Here is a 23,072-nt window from a genome sequence, read left to right as displayed (position 1 = left end):
TTGCATGCCCATTCTCTCTCTCTCTCTCTCTCTCTCTCTCTCTCTCTCTCTCTCTCTCTCTGTCTTTCTCTCTGTGTGTCTGTTGCTCTCAAATAAATAGACTAAAAATTAAAAAATACAAAACAACATAAAAGCCAAAGCAAATCCATTTTTAATTAAGCTGCAATATGTCATATTTCCATTTGCAACACTAGAGCCCCAAAGCCTGCAGAGCTATATACTCAAAGTTTTGACAGAAAAATATTTCCAATCCCAAATTCTATACCCAACCAAGCTATTAATCAACTGTGAAGACTGAAGTAAGACATCTTCAACATGTAAGAATTCAGAAAATGTATCCTCTATACACCTTGAAGGCGTTAAGAACACACTGCAGCAAAAAGAAAGAACTAGCCAAAAAAAAAAAAAAAAAAAACCAAGGGAAAAAACACAGTTTCTAGAAGAGAGTATATGTAGACTAGAGGGCATGTTGCTGGGTCTCAGCTGTGGACACAATCTGGGTGAGGACAAAGAGGTGAAGACCTATGCCACCCCAGGAAGTGAAGAGAGGTGATGGAGTAGGTGGGTTGATTGTGAAGATGGAAAACAGGAGGTCGTAGTCATTACTGGTAGCATGTAAAACAAGAAAACTCCAAACTTCATTCCAAGATCATCCTTCACTGACAGATGTTGTGATGGGAAAAAATAAAATGCAATCCTAAAGTGCAGCACAGTTATCAACAGTTAAAAATGTCATCATCCCTCAGTATTTGTGGCCCATTTACTCCAGTATCCCCTGTGGATATCTAAATCTAAGGATGCTCAAATCTTTTATGAAAATATAAAATATTTGCATATCCTGCAGTACACATCCCCTAGGTGACTTATATTGCCTAATATAATGTAGATGATGATACAATGTAGGTATCTCAGTGGTGAAAGGCCTTGCTTACAATGGAGATGATATATAGTGATTAGGGACCAGTGACCAGAGGAGGTCTGTATGTGTTCAGTGTAAACACAGCTATGAGCCTAACCACACAGCACATGCACACGTGCATATACAACGCTCAAACAGTGAATGTCAGGTAATTTGTGAGGCCGTAGTGCTATGGCAGTGACAGCCTTCCTGTATGCATGTCACTTCATCCGTGCAGTTTCAGCATAGTGCTCACATATGCATACTCAAGTTTTGCTTTGGGGAATTTTCCAAGGTTTATATTTTTGGTTCGGTTTTTCTTTTTTCAAATATTTTTCAGTCTACATTTGATTAAGCCCATGGATATGAAGGTCCTACAGAATTACACAGATATTGTGGTTTTCAAATTTTAGAGCCAACACATGGACATTATGGGAAGCCTAATTACATTACAGAGTAGGGATCCTCTATTTCGGTGATTCATTCTTTTTTCAACCAAGTAAAATGTGTCCAGTCCTACCATCACCAGCTGTGAATGAAAAGCCTCTGTCTCCTCAACTGGTGTTTCTGGAGATCACAGGGTGTCCTTCCATTCATCCTGGACCTCATGTGGCCTGTTGACTTGCACAGCCTTGTCACTTGGGTCTCACTCCATGGAGTGCTGCCATTTCTTTCTTCTTTTGACTATTTTTTATTTATATTTATTTATTGGAAAGAAAGAGGAAAAGAGAGAGAGAGAATGGGCATGCCAGGGCTCCCAGCCTCGGCAAACGAACTCCATATCAATGTACCACCTTAGGCATCTGGCTTATGTGGGTTCTGTGTAATCAAGCCTGGGTCCTTTGGCCTTGCAGGCAAGCACCTTGACTGTTAAATCATCTCTCCAGCTCCAACTTTCTTTTTCTGCAATCTATAGCACACATAGGTACTTGTGGGAATTTGTTATTATAGATTCAAACACCTTGAAGGCATAGGGTAGTAAAGAGCCTTAATTAGATAACTAGGTTTCCTCATCCCTAGAAATGGCATTCTGCCTCTGCCATGGGCATTTCTTGCTGCTCTGGCCCTCACAGGCTGCAGACGCCTGGGGTGAAGCAACAATTTTCTGACTCCTCTCCTGCGGTTCTGCACGTGGATGCCACACTCAGCCCCAGCAGTGTGTCAGCATCACCGGAGGAGCTACAAGTTCCATCAAGGCCTGGGCCACATGTCTCCCCCCCATACCCACCACCAATATTCCAATTTACTCAGCTAGAGAAGGGGCTGAAAATGAACCCCAGGTGATTTTAATGTGCAGCCAGAAACAAGACACTCCTCTGCTGTCTCCAGTTGCCAGGGAACAATCCTCAAATTCCTGTAACTTTACTACACTGAGTAGTTGGACTCTTCTCCTGTCTTGCCAGACTGCAGTTCCTTGGACACACCTAGATTGTAAAAGAACATTCTCCTTCCTCTGCCATATGGACACACAAACATACAAAGAGAGAGAGAGAGAGATCTTTAACAAGTGAATCATACCACGTGTGCTGCTCTGCACTTCGTTTTTAGTAGTTGCCTTCCTTTCCTGCAAAGGGCACTAGTCTACCTCATTATTCAAAGAGCCACGACACCCTATCAGCAATCGTGTGCCATAACTTAGATAACCATTCTCCTGTTGATGTGACCCCAGTCTCTTCTTACATTTTGCCATTGCTAATTAGGCCACAATGAACATATGTAACCTTCCAAACTTGTGTATGGAAGGACAGGACAAAAGGAAGCATGTAGTATGAAAGCAGAAAGGTGGCTATGGTGGGGGAGGGCATCAGGAGGAGAGGAGTAGGGGGAAAGAGAGGGGAAGGAAAGCAAAAACAAAATATAAAGACTATCACGAGGGATGGAGAGGTTGTTCAATGGTTAAAGGCACTTACTTGAGAAGACTATTGGCCCAGGTTCAATTCCCAAGCCACCCATGTAATAAAGCCATATGGGCATTCACTTGTAGTAGCAAGAGACGCTGATGCACCCATACACACTTCTGTGTGTGAAAATACATAAATAAACTTTGAAAAAACACCATAATGAAACCTGTCTGTATACTGATTTAAAAAAAAAAAAAAAAAAAAAACAACTTGGGCCTGTATTTCCAGAGTGGAGTCACTAGGTCAAAGGACATGTACATGTTAAAATTTGGGTGGGTTTTACAGAAAAACCGTCCTTCATTTAAAATGGTATATATCAGCATACTCTCCAGACAACAGTTTGTTAAAGTATCTCCTTCCCCAGACTGTCTATCACCAAATACCATCAGTCTTGTTTACTAATGGATGGGCAAGAACATGGTGTTGTTAAGTTTGCACTTCTTTCATTGTGAAGTTGAATGTCTTTGTGTCTTTTGTGGTACTTTGCATTTCTTTTCTAAATCATCTGTTTAATAATTTTTGTAAGTATTAGTTCAAGAAATTCAATGTAATTCCACCACAGCCCAAAACTTAGCATAATAAAGGCAGTGAATTGATATTCCCTGTCACATTTACAACTATGCCAGCTTTAAAGATGCTCAGGTCCCTTTTCCATGGAGAACCGAATCCTCTGACTTGACCTCCCAAGATCTGTCAAAGGGACAGATCTCAGGTGTGCAGGGACATGGCCAACCATGAGTGGCAAACACCATCTCAGTGTCAATACTCCACATGGAACAGTGTGAGTCACATAACCAAACAACCTAGGGCCACTTTGCTGTCTTGCCTATAGCTTCTCCTGAAGCCCTTGAATGCTTTTGACACGTTTCCAGGCCAGTGAATAAACCAAGACTGACTTCTGGAATGAGGAGCATCTCTGCACACTTGATTCTACTGAAGTCCTGGTCTGGAAGCAAGTTTGTGCAAGAGGCAAGCAAGTCAAGCACTAGGGCAAAATGACCAAGGGTGAGATAGCTATGGTGAGGCAGCATGGAATGTTGGTCCATGTTGGCTGTGGGGGATGGGCAAGCAGCAAAGTACAGCTACCTTCCCACATCCACATCTCATACCCCACCAATTATGTCAGAACTGCAGAGAGAGGGCAGAGCATGGTTGAAATTCCTGCAAGTTCATAGGAGTAGTTGCCCTAAGAATCTTGTTCAGAGCAGGACTTCAGAGAATGACATTGAGGCAGTCCTGGTTCCTGTGCTGTCACTCCAGACACCCTCTGACTTGGGTACAAATTGATGGACAGGCAGGCTCCTCCTCTGTGATGTTTCTGGGGGAGGATGGAAGCCATGGTCAGGTGGCATCTCCAGATGGTGGCCTACTACACAGTCATTCTTTGCATCTCCTGGCTTTGGGTATCCAATGGGCATAGCCCAAAGTCCACAGTATCATATTGAATATTCTAATAACTTGGGAAACTAGTGACCACAAATGAGAGCTAATATTAGTAGAGAAAAAAATGAAAATCGCTGAAGCATTGAACCCTATGAAACAGGGAACAAGGGGAGGATTTTTACCAGAAGACATGCTTTTTGGAAAATCTTGAATAAATCCATATGCCTGTCCATAATCTCAGTCAGCAAGACTTCAGAATCTGGGTTTGTTTCCATCCATTCTGAATCCAGCTCTGAAGCTTGGACAAGTTTTTTTTAGTCCAGGCTGACCTGCAGTTCAACATGTATTCTCAGGGTAGCCCTGAACTCATGGTGATCCTCCTACCTCTGCCTCCCAAGTGCTGGGATAAAAGGTGTGTACTACTGCTAAGGACCAACTATTTTGGTTCCCTAAGGGCTGGCTTCTCTTCTATAAAATAGGAAGAAGCCTGGCATGGTGGCACATGTATTTAATCCAACACTCAGTAGGCAAAGGTAGAAGGATTGCTGTGAGTTCAAAGCCACCCTAAGACTATATGGTGAATTCCAGGTTAGCCTGGTCTAGAGTGAGACCCTACCTTGGAAGAATAGTAGCTTGAAATCATTGTCTGGACCATGAGTGATATTGGGTCTTCTGACTTAATCATGCCAAAGGGAAATGGGCCAGCACAGGAGAACGCTCATGGAGTTGCTCTAAACACAGCTGAAATTTCCCTAGCTCACCCAGTGTGCAGAGTGTACAGGCCTCACACTACAGACTAGAGGTCTTCCTGACAGAGACCAGCCAAGACAGGCATAGCCCAGTTTTCCCTATTTCCTGGGACAAAGAACAGAGCAAGACTATAAGCTATCAAAGCTGCATCATGGGCCATTGCTGAGGAATAATGTCCCTAACTCAGGTCAATCTCAGCATACTCTGGCTCTGTCCTTCACTAGCCATGTGCCTTTGGGCAAGAGCCTTACCATCTCTAAGACTTACAGCAAGATAGAACTCTTGTGATGCATTAGGCCATTGAAATCAAGTGGATATAACATTTTCATATGCCTAGCATTCAGTACAAACCCCATAGGAAGCAACTGGCTAAAAGATACAGACTAAGCAATTCCTTTGTTTATCTGAGTACAGTTAGATCATCCATCATACAAAATTATGAAATAAAAAAATGCTCCAAACTCTGAAACATTTTGATACTGGCATCCCCCTAGCTGCATGTGAGAGGCTGGGATCAAAACACAAGCAAAGCAAAATACTACAAAATTGCCCTCAGGCTACAAGGATAAGATTGCCTGAATTTAGGGTTTGTTCCAGGGCACTATGATCCCATCCTAAGATACCTCGTAAAGGACATGTAAATATGACAATATTCAAAAGTCCAAGATCCAAAGCACTTCTATTTTCTATTCTCAGAAAAGAGATAGTCTACCAATAAAAGAATGCATTTTAAAACAATAAAGGTTTTATTTATAAAATACTGTTTCACTTCCTCTGTCCTTAATAGCCATACTGCTAGAAAGCAAGCTTTTGTTACAAAGATAGCAGATGGGCTTCACAGCTGGAGTCTTCCCTCCTCTGTCCACCCATCTCCCTGATGATGACAGCCAAGGTGACGAGCAAGTGGCAAGTAATGCTCCAACCAGTCCCAGGCCCCAGGAACCAGCATCCTCAGAGTCACTTCCTGAAGGTTCCAAGGTAAGAAGACTTGAGTCCCATGCAGGAAGCCTCCACAACTAAGCTTGCTTCTGTCTTTTTGTCAGGCTGTAAAGCGGTTCTTGAAACAAGAGTGTAAATGTCATGGTGTGAGTGGCTCCTGCACACTGAGGACATGCTGGCTGGCCATGGCTGACTTCAGGAAAACCGGTGACTATCTCTGGAGGAAATATAATGGGGCCATCCAGGTTGTTATGAACCAGGATGGCACTGGTTTCACTGTGGCTAACAAGAGATTTAAGAAGCCAACGAAAAATGACCTCGTGTACTTTGAGAATTCTCCAGACTACTGTATCAGGGACCGAGAGGCTGGTAAGTTCAAAAGAATCCTTTCAATGATCAATGCTCTACAATTCAATTGAGTATCTTTATTTTTCAGCTGGCCACTTACATAATTGCAGCCTGCTCCCTTCACATGCAGGCTGGTGTTTTCTACAATTCACACTGAAACCATACAGAAAGCTCTCCAGAGCAGCTGGGGAAACAGGTTGATAATGTGCAGATTCTGGAGAAATGGGAGACTGATAAGAATATACATGGCAAGAGGTCAAAATATGCAGATTAGCACAATTCTTCTGCCTGCCCAGAATACTAGTTAGTGTATGGATAAGTAGTGTGTGTAACAGCCCAGTACCTTTCTTGTGATCCTGTGCCAAGAAGGGCTTTACTGTATGTTTTCCCTCCTCTGTGATGCTAAAGTGGGGGCCCAGGGTGAGACATGTAGCCTCTTCTGAACCTCCCCTGCATCACATCCCCTTGCTCTTTTCAGTAGGGTTGTCGTTACCAAATGCTAGGCAACAAGAAGGTATGTCCACCTTCTTGGCCATGGGTGGGCAAGACATAAAGGGAGTATACAAAAGACACCTCATTTATTAAAGCCACGCCCTTCCTTCCCAGACAGACACTGCCTTCTCCATCTTCAACTCATTCAAAGAGCAACTCTATCAGCCTCAAACCAACAGCTGTCCCCACCTGTTCAGTTTTATAGATGTGTGTTCTCGACTTCTCACCCTTTTCCTCAGCCCTGGACTGCCAGCTTATCTCCTTCTTTCCAAAGACTCTAGGGCAAAATAAGAATGAGTGGAATAAGTCTGAGTGAACAGAGAGTTGACAAGAGTACACAGCTCACTTTGGCTCAAGCCTATTTTCTAGTAGAGAGCAATAGAATTTACTAGTAGGAAAAAAAAATCCTCCAATTTAAATTTTGAGTTTGTTTTTCATTCCAAAATAATTGCAGAGGAGCCAGTAAAACAGTGCAGATGCAGCCAGCTGTTAACATTAGATTAAGTGATAGACAAGATTGCCAATGAGTGTCACAAGAAAGCCAGAGCATTTCTCTTGCCCTTGAGTGCTTGGAGTTCCTTTGGGGCTTTAAGGAGTTAGACCTCTGTAGGGTGTGAGCAGGTCTGTACTTGCAGCCCGTGGATTGATGGCTGCTGAGCACAAGGACCTGACGCTGTCTGTGCCCCACTGCATTCCTGCCGTGCTTTGGGACCACTCGCAGTCATCCTAGCTGGCAGGTAAAAGTTCTGGCCAAACCACAATGAAGCCTTTGCTTTGACATAAAACTGTTACCAGGGTCTATTGATCCTCTTGCGCTGAGCCAGCTGCTGACCTCCCATGGAACATTGCCGTGGCATCGCTTCACTCATCTTAGGTCCCATGCATTGACTCCTGGGTACGCAGCACATGATTGAGATCATTGTGCACTTGGTCTTATTGAATCTGTGGAGTACTCCTATTGTGACTAGTTACTCCAGAACAAATGGATGAGGGGTTCTCCTAAAAGATCAATGCCAGGTCTGGGGAGGTGATTCCATTGACAATGTTTGTTGCATAAGAAGGAGGATCCAAGTTTGGATCCCCTGCACCCACATAAAAGCCAAACATGGTGGCACATGCCTGTAATCCTAGATTGGGGCAGGCAGAGACCAGAGATTCCCTGTGGCTTGCTGACCAGCTAGTCTAGCCTAATCAGAGAGCTTCAGGTTCCAGGAAGGGTCCTGTCTCAAACAATAGGGTGGAAAGAAATATAGGGAGAAAACAACATTGTCCTCTGGCCTTCACATGTACATGCTCCTGCACACATACAAAACTAGCCTATACACATGTCTGCCTATCACATATATCTACTAGCAAAAATTAATCAATTTGCTAATTAATTAACTTAAGGACAGCACAAGCCTAGTGCCAGACTCCCATCTTGAGATGCTTGTGAAGTCACATGAACAGCCCTAGATGGCTTTTTCCAAGACAAGTGACAAGTGAATGCCCTACTGATAATCTCATGGGTGTTCCAGGACACACATCTGGGTCCCTGCATGATCTGTGCTTTTCCCTTAAAACTACTCATTTTCCTCACATGTCTCCCAGACATGAATGTGATAGGACCTTGTGAAACAAGAGCCTAATGTCAGATCTTACAAAGTTGGGGTCCTAGCACGCCTTTCTGGTTCTTTGAGTTAAAGCAGTTTATACAATAAAGCACACAGTTACATTTGATAAATGCTTTCTGACTCATGAATTTTTACAGGAATGAGGATCATACTTCCTTTTCACTAAGAGAAGGTACAGAATCTAATCCCTGCTGCCTCTTTAAGCTACTGTTCTTGCATCCTTCACACTCCTTATTTACTATATTAGAATGAAAGATTGTTTCTTGATTCTAAAATCACAGGTATATCATAGTGTGCACCACAGGCCAAAGCTAGATCTACATCCTCTCACCTATTCTCACAGGATATCTCCCAGAAACTGAAGATTTGAGATGTTAAGAATTTTGCCCAGTGACTTTTGGTTGCTTGGTTGAAGGCACAGCAGGCCTGGTTGCCTGTCTGTCTGTTTGTCCTCACAACTATTTTCTTAGACACAGGGCACATGGTTAAAGGGGATGGCTTTCTTTAGGAAGCTATGTAATTGATTTTTTTGTTTCTATACATTCCTTTAGAAAAAGTAAACTTTTAGTTCTTGATTAGTGTTGATTAATCAAGAGAAATTGTGATCTTTTTTAATAACCAATCCCAATATATTATATCATATTCCTAGTAATATTCTTACATTATCTGTAATTATCTGAACTACATAGAAATAATATCCCACCCTTTTTTAAAGCAGAGCCTAAGAGAATATCAGAGTTTCCATGCAAGTTTTCAATCTTTCTTTTTAATTCTAGTGACCACAGAGGATTCTTTTTTGTGATAATGTGATGCAGGATGCTTAATATCATATAGACAAAAATTTAGCTTGTTGAAAGGACAGTTCTGATGATCTGTATTTGAAGTTTGGACAAATAGTATCAGATATAGGATTAAAAAAAAAAGTTTACTTCAACCACATATTGGCCAGGACCTTGCTCTTTGTTGTGTGACTAATGACCTTCAATAAAGAGGTCTCCTGGCCAGGGTAGTCTTTTGTGGCCTGTGATCTAGTATAGAAGTTTCTGGTTATGGAGCCATCCTGGAATAGCCTGCTTGTGGAGACAGAAAGATGTGACAGAGAATTCTGAGGCCCACAATAAGGGAGGCTTCCTGCTGTAACCCACAGTGGATGTACTAGCCTCCTGTCTTCATGAAATGAAGGTGTAAGGGCCATCTGTCTACCCAAGGGAAGCACTATAGTAGAATTGCATTTTGTAAGACACAGCATTGTCTTGCAGATGGAGGTTTCACATGCTCAAAATGTGCTATCACTATAGAGTAGCCAAGCTCCAAATGAGGTTTAAAATATATATATATATTGCAATAAAACTTAAATTAAGTAATATATGATCTCATTTTTCCTTCTCTATTAAAATTGTCCACACTTACTCCTACCATCTATCCTGCCTTCTGATTTTGCTTTTCTCCTCCTAATCATTGCTTTTGTTTTTACATCATGCACATGTAACATTCAACTTATTGGGCACCCTTTTGTTGCTGGCATAAGAGGAACAAGAGTGGTAAGCTGGTAGCAGATTGACGGGTGGTTGGTATTTGGAATGGGTTGGCTTTGCCCTTGCTAGTAGGCAGTTGTTTCCTGTTCATATTAACTCATATTAACAGATTTGAGTTAGTTTTTATTGTTTGTTAGGTTTGTGCAGTGGATAAAGTCTCCAGGTCTCCTTCATTGTTCTCCCAAGTGGAGTCCTTCTCGGAGAACTGAGGAAGTAGAACCTCAGGGGATTTCTGCACATTCTAAACCTAAAATTCATCAAAATTTGAAAAATATCAGTGACTTAAGTAGTCCCTATTCAAGATTTCCTTAGTATAAGAAAAAGAAAAATTCCAAAGGGACATTCTTTTTTTTTATTTAGAGTAACTGATCTCTTACAAAATGGGGCCAGGGGAGAGGTTTAGATTTTTTTCATTTGAAGAGCTAAGTAAATGTCACTCAAGAAATGCTGCCTGTCTCGAGTTACAAAGTGTATACACCCTCCATGGCTAGGAATAATTTTCTTTTCTTTTTAAATATTTTTATTTAAGAGAGAGTATGTATGTATGGGTATGGCAGGGTCTCTTACTACTACAAATGAACTCCAGATGTACATGCCACTTTGTGCATCTGACTCTAAGTGGGTACTGGGGAATCGAACCAGTACCTGGGCCAGCAGGTTTACAAGTGTGCTTGTTTAACTGCTGAGCCATCTCCCCAGCCCTATGAACTGTTTTCTCCTTTAACTTGTTACACTATTTCAGCTATTAAACTTTTCCTGGAATGAGCTCACCAGCTTGATGGTGACGTCACCCCTCTAGGAGGTCTGAAACAATGATACCAGAATGAATGACTTTTGATAAGAAGAGTCAGAGTGAAGAAACTGGATGCTTCTGTGAGGACAGACCCCACTCAGGAAGGATGCAGGGAGGATGGGTTGAATTCCTGCTCAGTCAGGTCCAGGCCACACCCATCTACATGGATATCACCTGACTATCCTCCATTTACAGAGCAGAAAATGAAATTCCAGAAAGATCTATAACTTGCCCAAGATTGCATAGCCTGGAGGTAGCTAACAAAATGAAATACATACATAAAAATCAAAACAAAAATCCATACCTTTCTCAGTATACCACTTGCCTCCTGATATTTGGATGGTAGGCATGGAAAGGGGCCCTCTATAATAATAATGATGGAATGTGAAGACAGACTCTTTAATGGTATAAAGTACTCACAAAGCTAAAAACTGGTTAGAATTAAGGAGCTACACTTAAATTAGTTAAAATCTTTTGTAATTACAAGCCCTAGAAAGCATCTTTCATTGTTCCTAAGAAATGGAAAGGAAAAAAAAAAAAACAGAAAATACTATATGATGACAACAAAGACAAGACATTTCACCTTGGTTTTTCCACTGAACAAGGCAAGTGTTCTGATGGTCAACTATAAATACCCCCTAATCCACTCAGGTCTGAAGATTCACAGTGTGATGTTGGGCATGTGACATTTTGCAGGCTACACTGTAGGCCCTGTCCTGGAGTCAGGGCTTTCTGAGATGAGCGCTCTATGGCTCTGCAGTTCTCCACCCTGGTGATTGCCCCAGGCATCTGTAAATCAAAGCAGCCCTTCAGTCAGAGATAGGTGCATCTGTAAAGGAATGCCGCCCGCCCTGCAGACAAGGCATCTGCACCTAATCACAGGCCACTTTCACTGGGTCTGATGTCAAGCCCTGACCTGGGCCAGAGGTCACCCTGAGGTCTCCTCACCAACTGGAGAAAACAAGCAGCTCCCCACCTCATCTCTAGTCAAGTTCAAAAATAAACAAAGCTTAGCACTTGGGTAATGTGTTGCGGGCTAAAAACCCAATACCTGGCTGGCAGCTGGGCATGGTGTTGCCTTTTTCCTATATTAATTATATTTGGAGACAGAATTTGAAACCCTTAGGAACCCAATGCCAATTGTGATGTTCAGAAAGTGGTATTCTAAATATGCTTTGTGTTGTGGTCTGGTTTATAGAAACTCATGAACACTGATTATGTCCCATGAGGTGATTCAGTGTAAGGGAACAGCATGTTAGATGGACCCTACTTAATTATTCCTATTTGCAATTTATACCATTGGATTTGAGATCATTCACGTATTCACTGAAAACGTATTTATTGAGATCCCTCTCTGAGTTGGGCACATAAGCCCCAAGAATACAAAGACCTGAAATGTCTGCTTGGTCCTTGCCATCATGGCCTCATCTATCTGTGGTCCTTGTAGAGAAGACAGGCAGTAGTCAGGCAATGGGACACAGACTAGGTGATCTTAGACGAAAGAGAGGTGTGTCTGAGGATGTGATCTTTGCTCCATGCTCTGTACAAGGTCTTCCCTGATATTTGTTACTTTGACAGCATAAAGAAGTTACTCATCTCTTCCTGATCTGGTACTTATATAAATGAATGTATTAATACCTAGAAGGTACCAAAACTGCTAAACCACAGAGGACTGTAATGGTAGTGTTCTGATGAGGCCTTTAAGTCATGATGCCACATCACAGGTAATTATTATGTTGTACAATGAATACTAATTACAATCTAGTAAGTCATTGTTTTCCACCTCTTCAGGGACATGTGACACCATCAGCCTCCCCGTGTAGTAACACTCAGTTTTCCTGATTTCCCTCCTGTCCTCTTAGCTCACCTTCATCAATTTCAGTCGGCTCCATGAGAAGGGCAGGAACTGTGTTGGTCTTGTTCATTAGATTCCCCAGTACCCAGCAAATGACCATGTTGAATTGAGTTGAATGGCAAGCTGTAAACTTTATGTAAACATAAAATAATGTGCATTAGATAGCTTAACTTTTAAGCTTAAAGGTAAATATTTTTCTTTGAGGAGAATTAATAAACCTCATCACTGACCACAATGCACATTCTATAGAAATTCCCTTTCTAGATTGTGTTAAATAGCACACAGTGAGACCTTATCTCAAAAAGTAAATAGAAATAACTAAAATTTTAAAATACCTACATGCTCCATTTCTTATATGTGTTCTCTATACACTGAGCACAGTTGAAAAGGGATAGAGTTAGCTGCTGTGCTCCCACTGTGTGCCAGAGGACTGAGCAACACTACCTGGAGAAGGGCACTCTCACTGGGCAAAGGGAAGGCTGCTCTTAGTTTTTAAGAATTCTCCACAGTTATAGCTGAAAACCTAAGTCTAAGGCCTGTTCTTGAGGAGCTGTGATCCAACATTTCAAAACAGTACATGGATTCAACTGTTAGATCTGCATGATAGTCCTTACAGAGGGGGCTGCTGGACCTTGGAGCAGACAGGATATGTGCCATGAAAGATGCTCATGTCAGCCTGAATCTTAAGGGTTGGGAAGACTTTCCTGGAAAAGATGGAGAAGAAAGCCATTATTACAGATGAGAAATCTTAAAGAGAACCATCTACATGGTGCTAAGTAACATCAGGAAGTCACTTTGTAAGATAGTGAAGGGATGGCTAGCTTAAAGAATACAGCTAGGGAGCAGGAAATAATTTTGGCCAGGCTAAGTTGGCCAGGTATACAAAGCCTTGTGGAATCTGACCATAACATTGTTAATTTCATTGTTGGCTTGTTTAATGGGACATTGCTTTCCTATGCCAGTCAAACTTTTCTAAGTTAGGAAAATGAATAAAATCATCTGAGCTAATCACAGATATTGTCTTTCTTTCATAGCATTAGCTTTGCAGTCCTTCATGTGAAGAAGGGGGAAACCTTGCAAGTAGATGAATGTGCAGTCTCTAACATTTGCTCTGTAACATTCTTTTGTTCCCTCAATAAATCTGTGTCATTAATGACAACGTGTAAGCCATCCAGAGGAGAAACAGCCTATTGGATGACAGGCTTAAGTGAATCTTGCTTTATGCCCTAATGGTCAACATATGGGACTCTGTCAGCCTGAGTGGCAGGAATTTCCAAAGATACAGAGAAAGGGAGAGAGGGAGAGAGAAAGAGAGAGAGAGGTTGGAGAAAGCGCCCTTCCTCCAGGTCCCAGAGGTATGGGTCTGGGAACTATTAGCCAAAGCTCTCTGTTCCTCCTCTGCTGTCAGGAAGATGCATGTTGGTGGAGACAGAAATGTTTTTATGTTGGGAACCCTGGCTCCATTATTAATTTTATAGCTCTTGAGATGGGATGCTTGGTTCTGTAACTTCCCCTGGAATTGCCCCACCAAACATGATATGTGGTCCCAAACACATGTGATTTAGAAACCTCAATTCTCCGTCTCCTTTTCCCCATGCGTATGTGAGCTCTTGTGTGAGTCCAGATAAGAACATAACTTACAGGGAGGGAAAAGGTACATTTGGCTAGAAACAGCACATTCTCATGGCACAGTCCTTTGCCCATCCTCACAGACTCAGCCTGGATTTTATGGTAGGCATAGAGTTTAAGCAACTAATCTCAACAGTTGATTGATGTAAAGATGGCAAGAGGGCTAGAGTAGGAACCCATGGTATTCTATGTCTGAGGACTGGGCTCTGTCCCTAGCCCAGCCACACATCGAAGCACATTTTGCAACCAAAGCCAAAGGCAATAAGGGAAATGAGCTTTCTATTTCTCTCTTATGTGAACTACATAAATAAAAATGCAGCAAGACACAGCCTTATGAAGCAATGTGACCTCACAAGATAAGCATGTTACAGGGAAGCATTCAAGCATGTGTTTATCCTTTTAAGCATTCAATTTGGGACACCTGAATGATAGAACCATCAGTTGAGGCTATTTCTCAGATGTCTAGTGGAAGTGTTTTTAGACCTTCTACCCAGGCTTTTGTCGGTACCCTGTGGTGCAAATCTTCTCCCAATAAGAATCATTTGTTGTCAGAAATGGCTCAGAGAATCTTGAGATGAAGTCTTAGGAGTTAGAGAAGTGATCATATAACACAGTGAGATGCACACATGGTTTAGAAGTGGAATTGCAAAGAAATCATTCTCACCCCTCAAAAGGACTCAGGAATCCAGTAAGAATCTCACTACAGGAGATTTCCTTGTGTGACTTCATTGCATACTGCAATGAAAAGGGCTCTCCCTTTGATGGAAGCAACAGGTCAGACTCTTTGCAAGGGGTGTGTGTGTGTGTGTGTGTGTGTGTGTGTGTGTGTGTATGTGTGTGTGTGTACATGTGAATAGTGCTGAGGATCAAATGCAAGGTTTTGCCCATGATAGCAAGTGCTCTACCACTGTGCTACATCCCTTGCTTCTGTTTTATTTGAGACAAGGTCTCAGTTTATAGCTCAGGCTGGCTGCAAACTCATGACCTTCCTGCCTGAGCCTCCTTAGTGCTGGGAGTTTAGATGTCTGCCATCATATGCAACTCCCAAGTTCTTCATCTAATAAAAGAAGTAGGGAGGGATACAGGAAAGATGCTGAGGTACTGGTCATGAACTGATGGAAGGAATCCATCTTCTTGGGAGTGGTGGTATCACCTACCTTCTTCTACCTATGTCATTCCTAGATAGGTCCTGCCCTTCTCACCCATTTCTTTATCTGTAGAATGATGATGGTAGCAGTATCAGCCTTATAAGCATATGGGAATTAAATGAGATCAAATAGGTCAAATGCTTATCATAGTGCCTCACTTAATATAGTTATGCGCAAAAGCAAAGAAAAGGTACAAAAAGGAAAATAGAGGGCCAAGAAGGAGTAGAGCATAAAGACCAAAATTTAAAAAAAGGAAGAACAGAAAGTATGGATAAACTTCCACTCTACTTAGTTTTAAAAATGTGAAAATTGTCCTTACAGACCTAAGGCTGGAAATCATAGCTGTGTCCTTATCTGTCATGTTTCCTGTGGTGGCCCAAGAAGGAGCAAGTGACTCCCTAATTAATACTTTGGTGTATATGTCACAAACATTTAGAACTAAGCTAGCAGATGATAAAAGTCACCATTTCCCTTTCAGTAAACACATATGCACACATGTGTGCATAAGCCTGATTGTAGCCTGTAGTTGTAAGCATCATGGTGCCACTTCCCATGTTAGAAAGAGAGCTGGGAGGTCCTCCAGACTAATATTTTAACCCCCTCACTACCCATTTTAACAAGCTTGTTAGGATCCCACCAAAGGAAAGAAATACCATCCAGTCTCATAGACCTGTACCCCAGACAAGCCCCTTCTCCAAGCCATAATGAAATGACTCTAAATTCTGCTCACATAGCACATGGCCCAACTGCCCTTCTGTCCCACAGTTAGTCATTAGATCTAATGAGATCCCAGCCCCAAAGCAGGACCAATTTGTAGTCCTTCACTAGGCAGCTCCATCCTCTCCTCCTTCACAGACTGCCCTTTCCCTCCCCATTGGCCCATTTCCTGTGCCCTCATACCTTGGGGGGCCCATTATAGCTCCAGGCTGTGACATCAGAGCAGTTCTCACATCAGTGACTATTGGTCTTCAAAACCCTGTTTTATCTTCCTTCCTCTTGGCCTCATTAAGCCCTGGTTGGGCAACAGTAGGGTGAGGCATGCTCAGATTACTTGTGTTTTCTAGCCATTTCTGCCTGAATAGTGAACAACCAAGTCTGTTCATTGCTAGAGTCTTCATGTTGCTAACTGAAGCATTTTGGGTTATTTTGGTGGTGGGGGGTTGATACTAAGGATTGTACTCAGGGCCTCACACACACTAGACAAGTATTAGACCACTGAGCTATATCCCTAGCCTTGTTTTTAAGTAAGGATCTTATAACTTGCCCAGGTAGGCTATGAACTCACTCTGTAGCCAAGACTAGCCTTGAACACACTTATTTCAGCTTTCTGAGCAGTTGGGATTACAGGCCCAGCTCTGAAATGGCTTTTACTTGAAGCTTGTGCCAGTGGCTCTTCATGTTTTTCTTCCTTTTTGAGTCACTTTGCTCAACTTGTTGTTGAGACACAGTTCAATCCAGTTCTCTACATTTATGGAACAAAGCCCACCATGGTCATTCCACAAGGCTGAACAAGACCTACCACTAGACCTTGTTAGGCTTCAAGTTGCTGGGAAAGGACCACCAGGTTAGATGTCAGTAAAGGACCCACAGACTAACTCAGGAATGAGACCCTTCACTCTCGCTAACCAAGTCCCTAAGCCTCACAACCCAGGGTGATAAGGATTCTACATATGGGCTGGAGAGATGGCTTAGCACTTAAAGCACTTGCCTGTAAAGACTGGGGACCAAAGTCCAATTATCCAGAACCCACATAAGCCAGATATACAGGGTGATACATGAGCCTGCAGTTCATTTGCAACGGCTAGAGGCCCTAAGGCCCATTCATTCTCCCTCCTGCCCACCTTCTCTCTCCCATAAATAAATAAAAATAAAATATTTTTTAAAAAGAAAAAGAAAAGGTGCTGGAGGATTGGGTTAGCAGTTAAGGCACTTGTCTGTGAAGAGTAAGGACCCAGGTTCAATTCTCCAGGTCCCATGTAAGCCAGGTGCACATGGTGGCACATGCATCTGGAGTTTGTTTGCAGTGGCTAGAGGCTCTGGCATCCCATTCTCACTCTCTTTCTCTCTAACAAATACATAAATAAATAAATATGAAATCTTTTTTAAAAAATAAAAGAAAAAAGAATTCTATGTATGGTAGCATATTTATGTCTTGAAAAATGCAGACTGTTGGAATGGAAAAAAATGTTTATTGGCGTGCAGGAATTCTGAACAAAACAAAATAATACAAACTTAGTTCCCTCTGGGATGCCAAATAATAGTGCTTCCTCACATCTTCCAAGGGTCTCATTCACACCCATTTCTTCAGTCAACACCTCCAGAAAAAGATTTCGAAGTCTATGACTTCAATCCCAACCTTTATCCTGAAACCCAGTATTTTCATTGAACATTTCTATTAGATGAGCCTCAGCCACAGTATACTCAATATGGTGACAGCTAAATGCATCATCTTTTCTTAAAACCTGCCCTTCCCAGCCATTGCCCATTTTGGAAAATCACTGACATGAATGTGGCTCCTTAGACCAGAACATGAAGGTCCCCTTGGATTCTTCTCATCCCCTACTCTTCCCTCCAGCCTATCCATCACTCACAAGTCCTGTCTTCTCCCCTTTTCTTGTCCCCTAATCTTTTGCCTTGCCACTATCCACATCTTAACCCAAGCTACCTTGTGTCCTTTTCACAGTCTTTTCTGGATGGGTCTTTAACTTGTCTCCTTGCTCTTATGCTGGCTTCATGACTTTAATCTAGTACCCTCCAGCACATTGGTCACCCTTCTAACACAAACCAAACCATGTTGCCCTGTGCATTAAAACCTGTGGAACTCTTGCTCTCGGGTTAGCCTTGACCTGTTACCGAATGACAATGCAGCTTCTACTTGCCTCTCTAGCCTCGAATCTTCCACTCTCCCTTTAGAACACTAAATTCTAGCCATGTGGAACACCCTTCTGCTCTTCACAGAGACAGAATAATACCACCTTTCTGGCCTTGGCCAAAGTCCTCTTCTCACCTCTCCCACCATCTTCTTAACTTCCTACTGAGATATACAGTGCCTGTGGGGAAGTTCACATGCCACTTGACTTGTCCACTGTACATCTGATACAGTGGATTTTCTCAAGTGAATACAACAGTAGAACTTGTGCCCAGGTCATGAATATGAAGAGGTCCAGTCTAGAGATCTAGAAGTTTCCTCATGTTCTTTTCCCTTCTTTCAGAAAAATTGCTATCCTGACTTTCAATATTTTTAGCTACCGTTTCCCTTTTCTATACTTTATATAAATGAAAACTTGGTCTGAAGTGCAAGCCTATATCCATTATTGATGAATAATCAACTGACAAAGCCTTAATGACCAGCAATGACTTTAATGTGCCAGCTTCATCCACATCAGGACTCACAGATGTCTCTTCTGCCTCTATCATCAGTGCTTTGAGGACTTGAACTACACACACAGTGGGTGTGTTCATTCCTCCCACTCCTTTCAGCCTTCAGCATCACCTGCGTCTTCCACTGAACATGTGCCCAGCTGCTGAGGAAACAGATGCACCTCCTTTGGTCTTTCCTACTTGGCACCTCCACTTCTGGCCTTATAGTACAACAAGTCACTAAATTCTAGTCTGTCATCTTGTGACAATTCTCAATGTTGTCCTATTTCTGTCCCTGCTTATTGCCTCTGGCCTAGACTCTTCCAACAGTCTAAGAAATGCCTTCTTGTCCCAAGCCACTCTTACTGGTGTTTTTTTTTTTTTTTCCCTTGATTAAAACCTGGACTGGTTTAACACACACCACAGAATCAAATTCAAACTATAACAAGGCACAGAGGCTCCAATGTGCTGCTCCTGCTCTTTCTCTATTGCTTCTTGTGAATCTGCACCCTGTTCCTCAGCCACATGGCATCTGTACTCCTTTGAACTTGCCCTTGGCATTTCTGCTAGGCGCTTCTCTGAGCAAGTCTATAATTCCTTTCAACTCATTCTTTTCCTACTAGTCTATCTACTCTTCCCTTACACCCTCTCTCTATGTCACCTTTTGGTAAACCCTGCAGTTGAGGGCTCCTTACCTAATCCTATTTTCTATTATTGATATTAACACCAAAAAATCAGATTATGACAATATGTCCTCTTGAACAATAAGTGCCTCAGAACAAGACATTTACTTTGGCTCATTGATATACCCGAAACCCTCAAAACTATGCTAAGTAAATGACTGGATGGTGATAGGCACTGTTAAACATTATCACATGCCATCCTCACTCAAGCCCTATGAAGAATGAAGTTTTTATCCCAACTTTGTATGAAAGGAAACTGAAGACTGATAAAAATTACATAACTTGGCACAATCGCAGTTGACACATAGCAACCCTAGGAGTGGACCCCTAACTGCCACACCAAATACCTTCACCTTATGGCCTGAGCTTCTGCCCGGACAAAGGTGCACATGACTCCACTGCTGTTTCTAGTGGGCCTTGAGCAAAGGAAGTAGTGATCTGGAAGTAGTGGAAGTCTCTCTCCACATATTTATCTCTTGAGTGTATTCTGGGCCCCTCCCCCAATAACAACAACAACAAAGCCAGCAGCCAGCGCCAGCATCTTCCACATGTTTGTGTCCACTAAGTGTTTATCGAGTGAAATAATGAGCGGCTGTGAAGACACATTTGGCACTTAGGACTTTTGCACAATCAGTGACTTTGAGGAGTCTGTCCTAATGGTTGCCCTGGAGCCAAAGCCAGCTGCTGCCTCTTCTAACCCTTTGCCTCTTCAGCATGATGTAGGCTCAGAGCCATCCCTGGCTGACCCACACTCCACCCTGACCGGCCCTCTGCCATCCTTCCTGTCCTCAAGAACTCCTCTGCCTGTCTTCCTGCCCTTGGCCGCTGAGCATGCACAGCAAGTTCTGACCCACCCTCTACTTGTCTTGACCCCACACCCTGCCCCAACCTTGCTGTTTCCCTGGTCATTCTGGACAGGCAGGGCAACATGACACTCATACAGATAATTCTCACACAAAGCAAATTGTGATAAACACTGAGTCACGAGACACTATGTTGTGAAGAAGGAAACATTCCTGGTTATATGATGAAGGAGCTGAAAAATATTAAGTCATGATCTTTTTATCCTCATATATATTTTTTCTTCTGTATCATTGTTAACTAAGATTATAGGTTGATTATTAAATAATGGAAATGGGGGCAGTTAATCTAAAAGGAGGAAGTTATTAGAAGGATAAAGACTCTTTGGCTGGGTAAAGCTCAGTGGTAGAATACTGAGCAATCCTGAGGCCTTGGGTTCAACCCCCAGTATGGGAGAAGTCCCAGACTCTGTAGAAACTCCATGGTTAGCATGCAGCTAGGCCTCCAGGGACACAAAAACAGAATGAGAAGCAGGCCAGCTAGAACTTCTTTCCTGGTCTGGTCTTCATTGGTTCTATTCATTCCTTTCATCCCTGTCTTTTGGGGGATTTCTGCTTATCCACAGACTCCACTACACCGCACAGCAGCCAAGGGCTTCTGAGATTATATATGAAAACACTAATTGTCTCTGTAAAAAAAAAAAAAAAAAATTCTGGTAACTCTGTCTGATTGGCCCAACGTAAGTCAGGTGCCCACTTCTGATCCAGTCATATGTTACCAGCAAGCCATGTAATGTTATAAAATGTGGCTGCCAAAAGCCAATCTTTGTGTAAGTGAAAAGGGCATTGAAAGCTAAGAAAGCTCTCCAAAATTGTCTACTACACTTGTTTCTGCTGTCTGATAAAGTTATTGTAAAACGAACTGTCTCTGTGGCTGGGGAAATGGCTTGGCCGTTAAGGCATTTGCCTGTGAAGCATAAGGACCCCAGTTTGATTCTCCAGGTCCCAGTTAAGCCAGATGCACAAGGGGGCACATGTGTCTGGAGTTTGTTTGCAGTGGCTAGAGGCCCTGGCACTCCCCCCACAACCTCTTCCTTTCTCTCTCATATATATATTGTCTCACATGTCTGGGGCTCGCTGGACTTGAAGGAGGAGAGGAAGAGTTGGTGACAGTAGGGCAGACCGAGTCCTCCCTCAGTGTCCCACACAGACAGTCCCACCCTCCCCATCACTAACTACATTTGTGATCTTTCCACTGTTCTAGTGTGAGCAGGTCCAAGGAGATGGATGTTTTATAAGGTTCCATGCCTTCCAGATTTGTAAACAGCTAACCTTACCACTGCTTCCTTTGTTTGCTTTGAGATTGGAAGAAAAGGAACCAGGATAAATCCTTCTTTCTTTCTGACCTAGCCCTTCTCACCCTAATTGGATAAATTGATCCACATCAAAAGTAAGAGTGCTGTATGGAGGCTCCCCAAGGCAAGTTCGCAACTTCTAGTCTACCTGTTCTGCTCTCCTCTCTGAGCACTTCTAAGCTGCACAGGAGAACAACCCAGGACTCCCCAAGCAGGGTTACAGCACCAGGCTGTGTTGAGGAGGATCCAGGCTCTGTTCTCCAGGATACACCCCCTGACTCTTCTGCCTAGGTCTATTGTGTTTGGCCCAAACCTTTTCAGTGACACTTCTGTGGCTTGTCTTCCAGGGTCCTTGGGTACAGCTGGCCGTGTGTGCAACCTGACTTCCCGAGGCATGGACAGCTGTGAAGTCATGTGCTGTGGGAGAGGCTATGACACCTCCCATGTCACCAGGATGACCAAGTGCGAATGTAAATTTCACTGGTGCTGTGCTGTGCGCTGTCAGGACTGTCTGGAGGCCCTGGATGTGCACACGTGCAAGGCTCCCAAGAGTGCCGACTGGACAACTCCTGCATGACCCCAAGAGAGGTCATCATCCACCTTCCTTCCCCCATGGACTCCATTGATCTGCAGGACACTGGACCTCTGGGTTTTCTTCAGAGGGATGTTTCCCAAGGCCTGTGGCCTTTGTCTCAGCAGAGGCCCTTCTCCCACCCTGGGTTCCCAAGACAGGGGGCCATGTGCTACATATAAACTATACCCTATCCTATCCATCTTGGGCACTCTGGGGTCCCCTCTCTTCCTGCTGAGTTCTCTTAGGAAACAGAATGATGGGCTGTTAGAGGAGGGCTATGGGCCTACACCACTGTCACCTAGACATTTCCTCTTTCTGGAGCAGTTGGCCATAGGGAAAAAGAACATCTGAGAAGAGCTTTTTCTGTGAATTCCTACAAACACTCACTGTTAAGAGAGTCCATGCTTCCCTCTTGGGGTGGGGGGGTGGGGTGAGTGGGTCAAGAAAGCAGAATCAATCGCCACCAAATTAATTCTTAAAATGCCCAAGCAAGACCTTTGTCTGAGTGATACCATCTTGCTAGCTGCTTGGAGAATGATGGCTTTCAATAAACTTCAGGTTTAAAATGGTTTATTTTTTCAAAATACTTATTTCATATTAAGACATATCAAGGTGGGAGTTCATGTCCTTTGAACCAGTGGCATTTTGAACCTTCTCAGTGGTGACAGCTTCAGAAAACACTTGACTGTCATTGTTGTCCCTTCAACTCAAAGCAGTTTAGGAGATGACTCTTCTCACTGGATCTGGAGAGAACTTGAAGGAAGGTAATGAGCTGGAACAATGAATTAATCTGGTAGAAAGTAATTTAGTGAAGAGAATGTTAGAAAATATGTACACATGAAGAAAAGAGGGGCAAAATTTCTATCTTGTCTTATACATGAGACCAACGGAACTTTGTAATCAAAACAACTTTGAAAATGAACACTTTGGGTACAGCAGTGAAATGTAGCAGGAATGTTTTCAGAGCCAAAGAATGGCAGGGACTGTCTTTTCCATACACAGATGCCCAAGACAAC

General features: G+C 42.8%; 1 protein-coding gene across 1 annotated transcript in view; it reads left to right on the top strand.

The window, feature by feature from the left end:
- Positions 1-22,456, top strand: part of Wnt2 (Wnt family member 2) — a 39,656-nt gene extending 17,200 nt beyond the window's left edge. Inside the window, exons 4-5 of the mRNA XM_004658576.2 lie at positions 5,976-6,240; positions 21,830-22,456. Coding sequence (XP_004658633.1) covers positions 5,976-6,240; positions 21,830-22,059 — 495 coding nt within the window. The 3' untranslated portion in view covers positions 22,060-22,456. The remainder of the gene's footprint in view (positions 1-5,975; positions 6,241-21,829) is intronic.
- Positions 22,457-23,072: the final 616 nt, after the last annotated feature.

The sequence above is a fragment of the Jaculus jaculus genome, chromosome 10 (genome assembly GCF_020740685.1).
Source record: "Jaculus jaculus isolate mJacJac1 chromosome 10, mJacJac1.mat.Y.cur, whole genome shotgun sequence".
Taxonomy (NCBI): domain Eukaryota; kingdom Metazoa; phylum Chordata; class Mammalia; order Rodentia; family Dipodidae; genus Jaculus; species Jaculus jaculus.
Note: the sequence above shows the minus strand (reverse complement) of the source record. Positions and strands in the feature narration are given on the sequence as shown.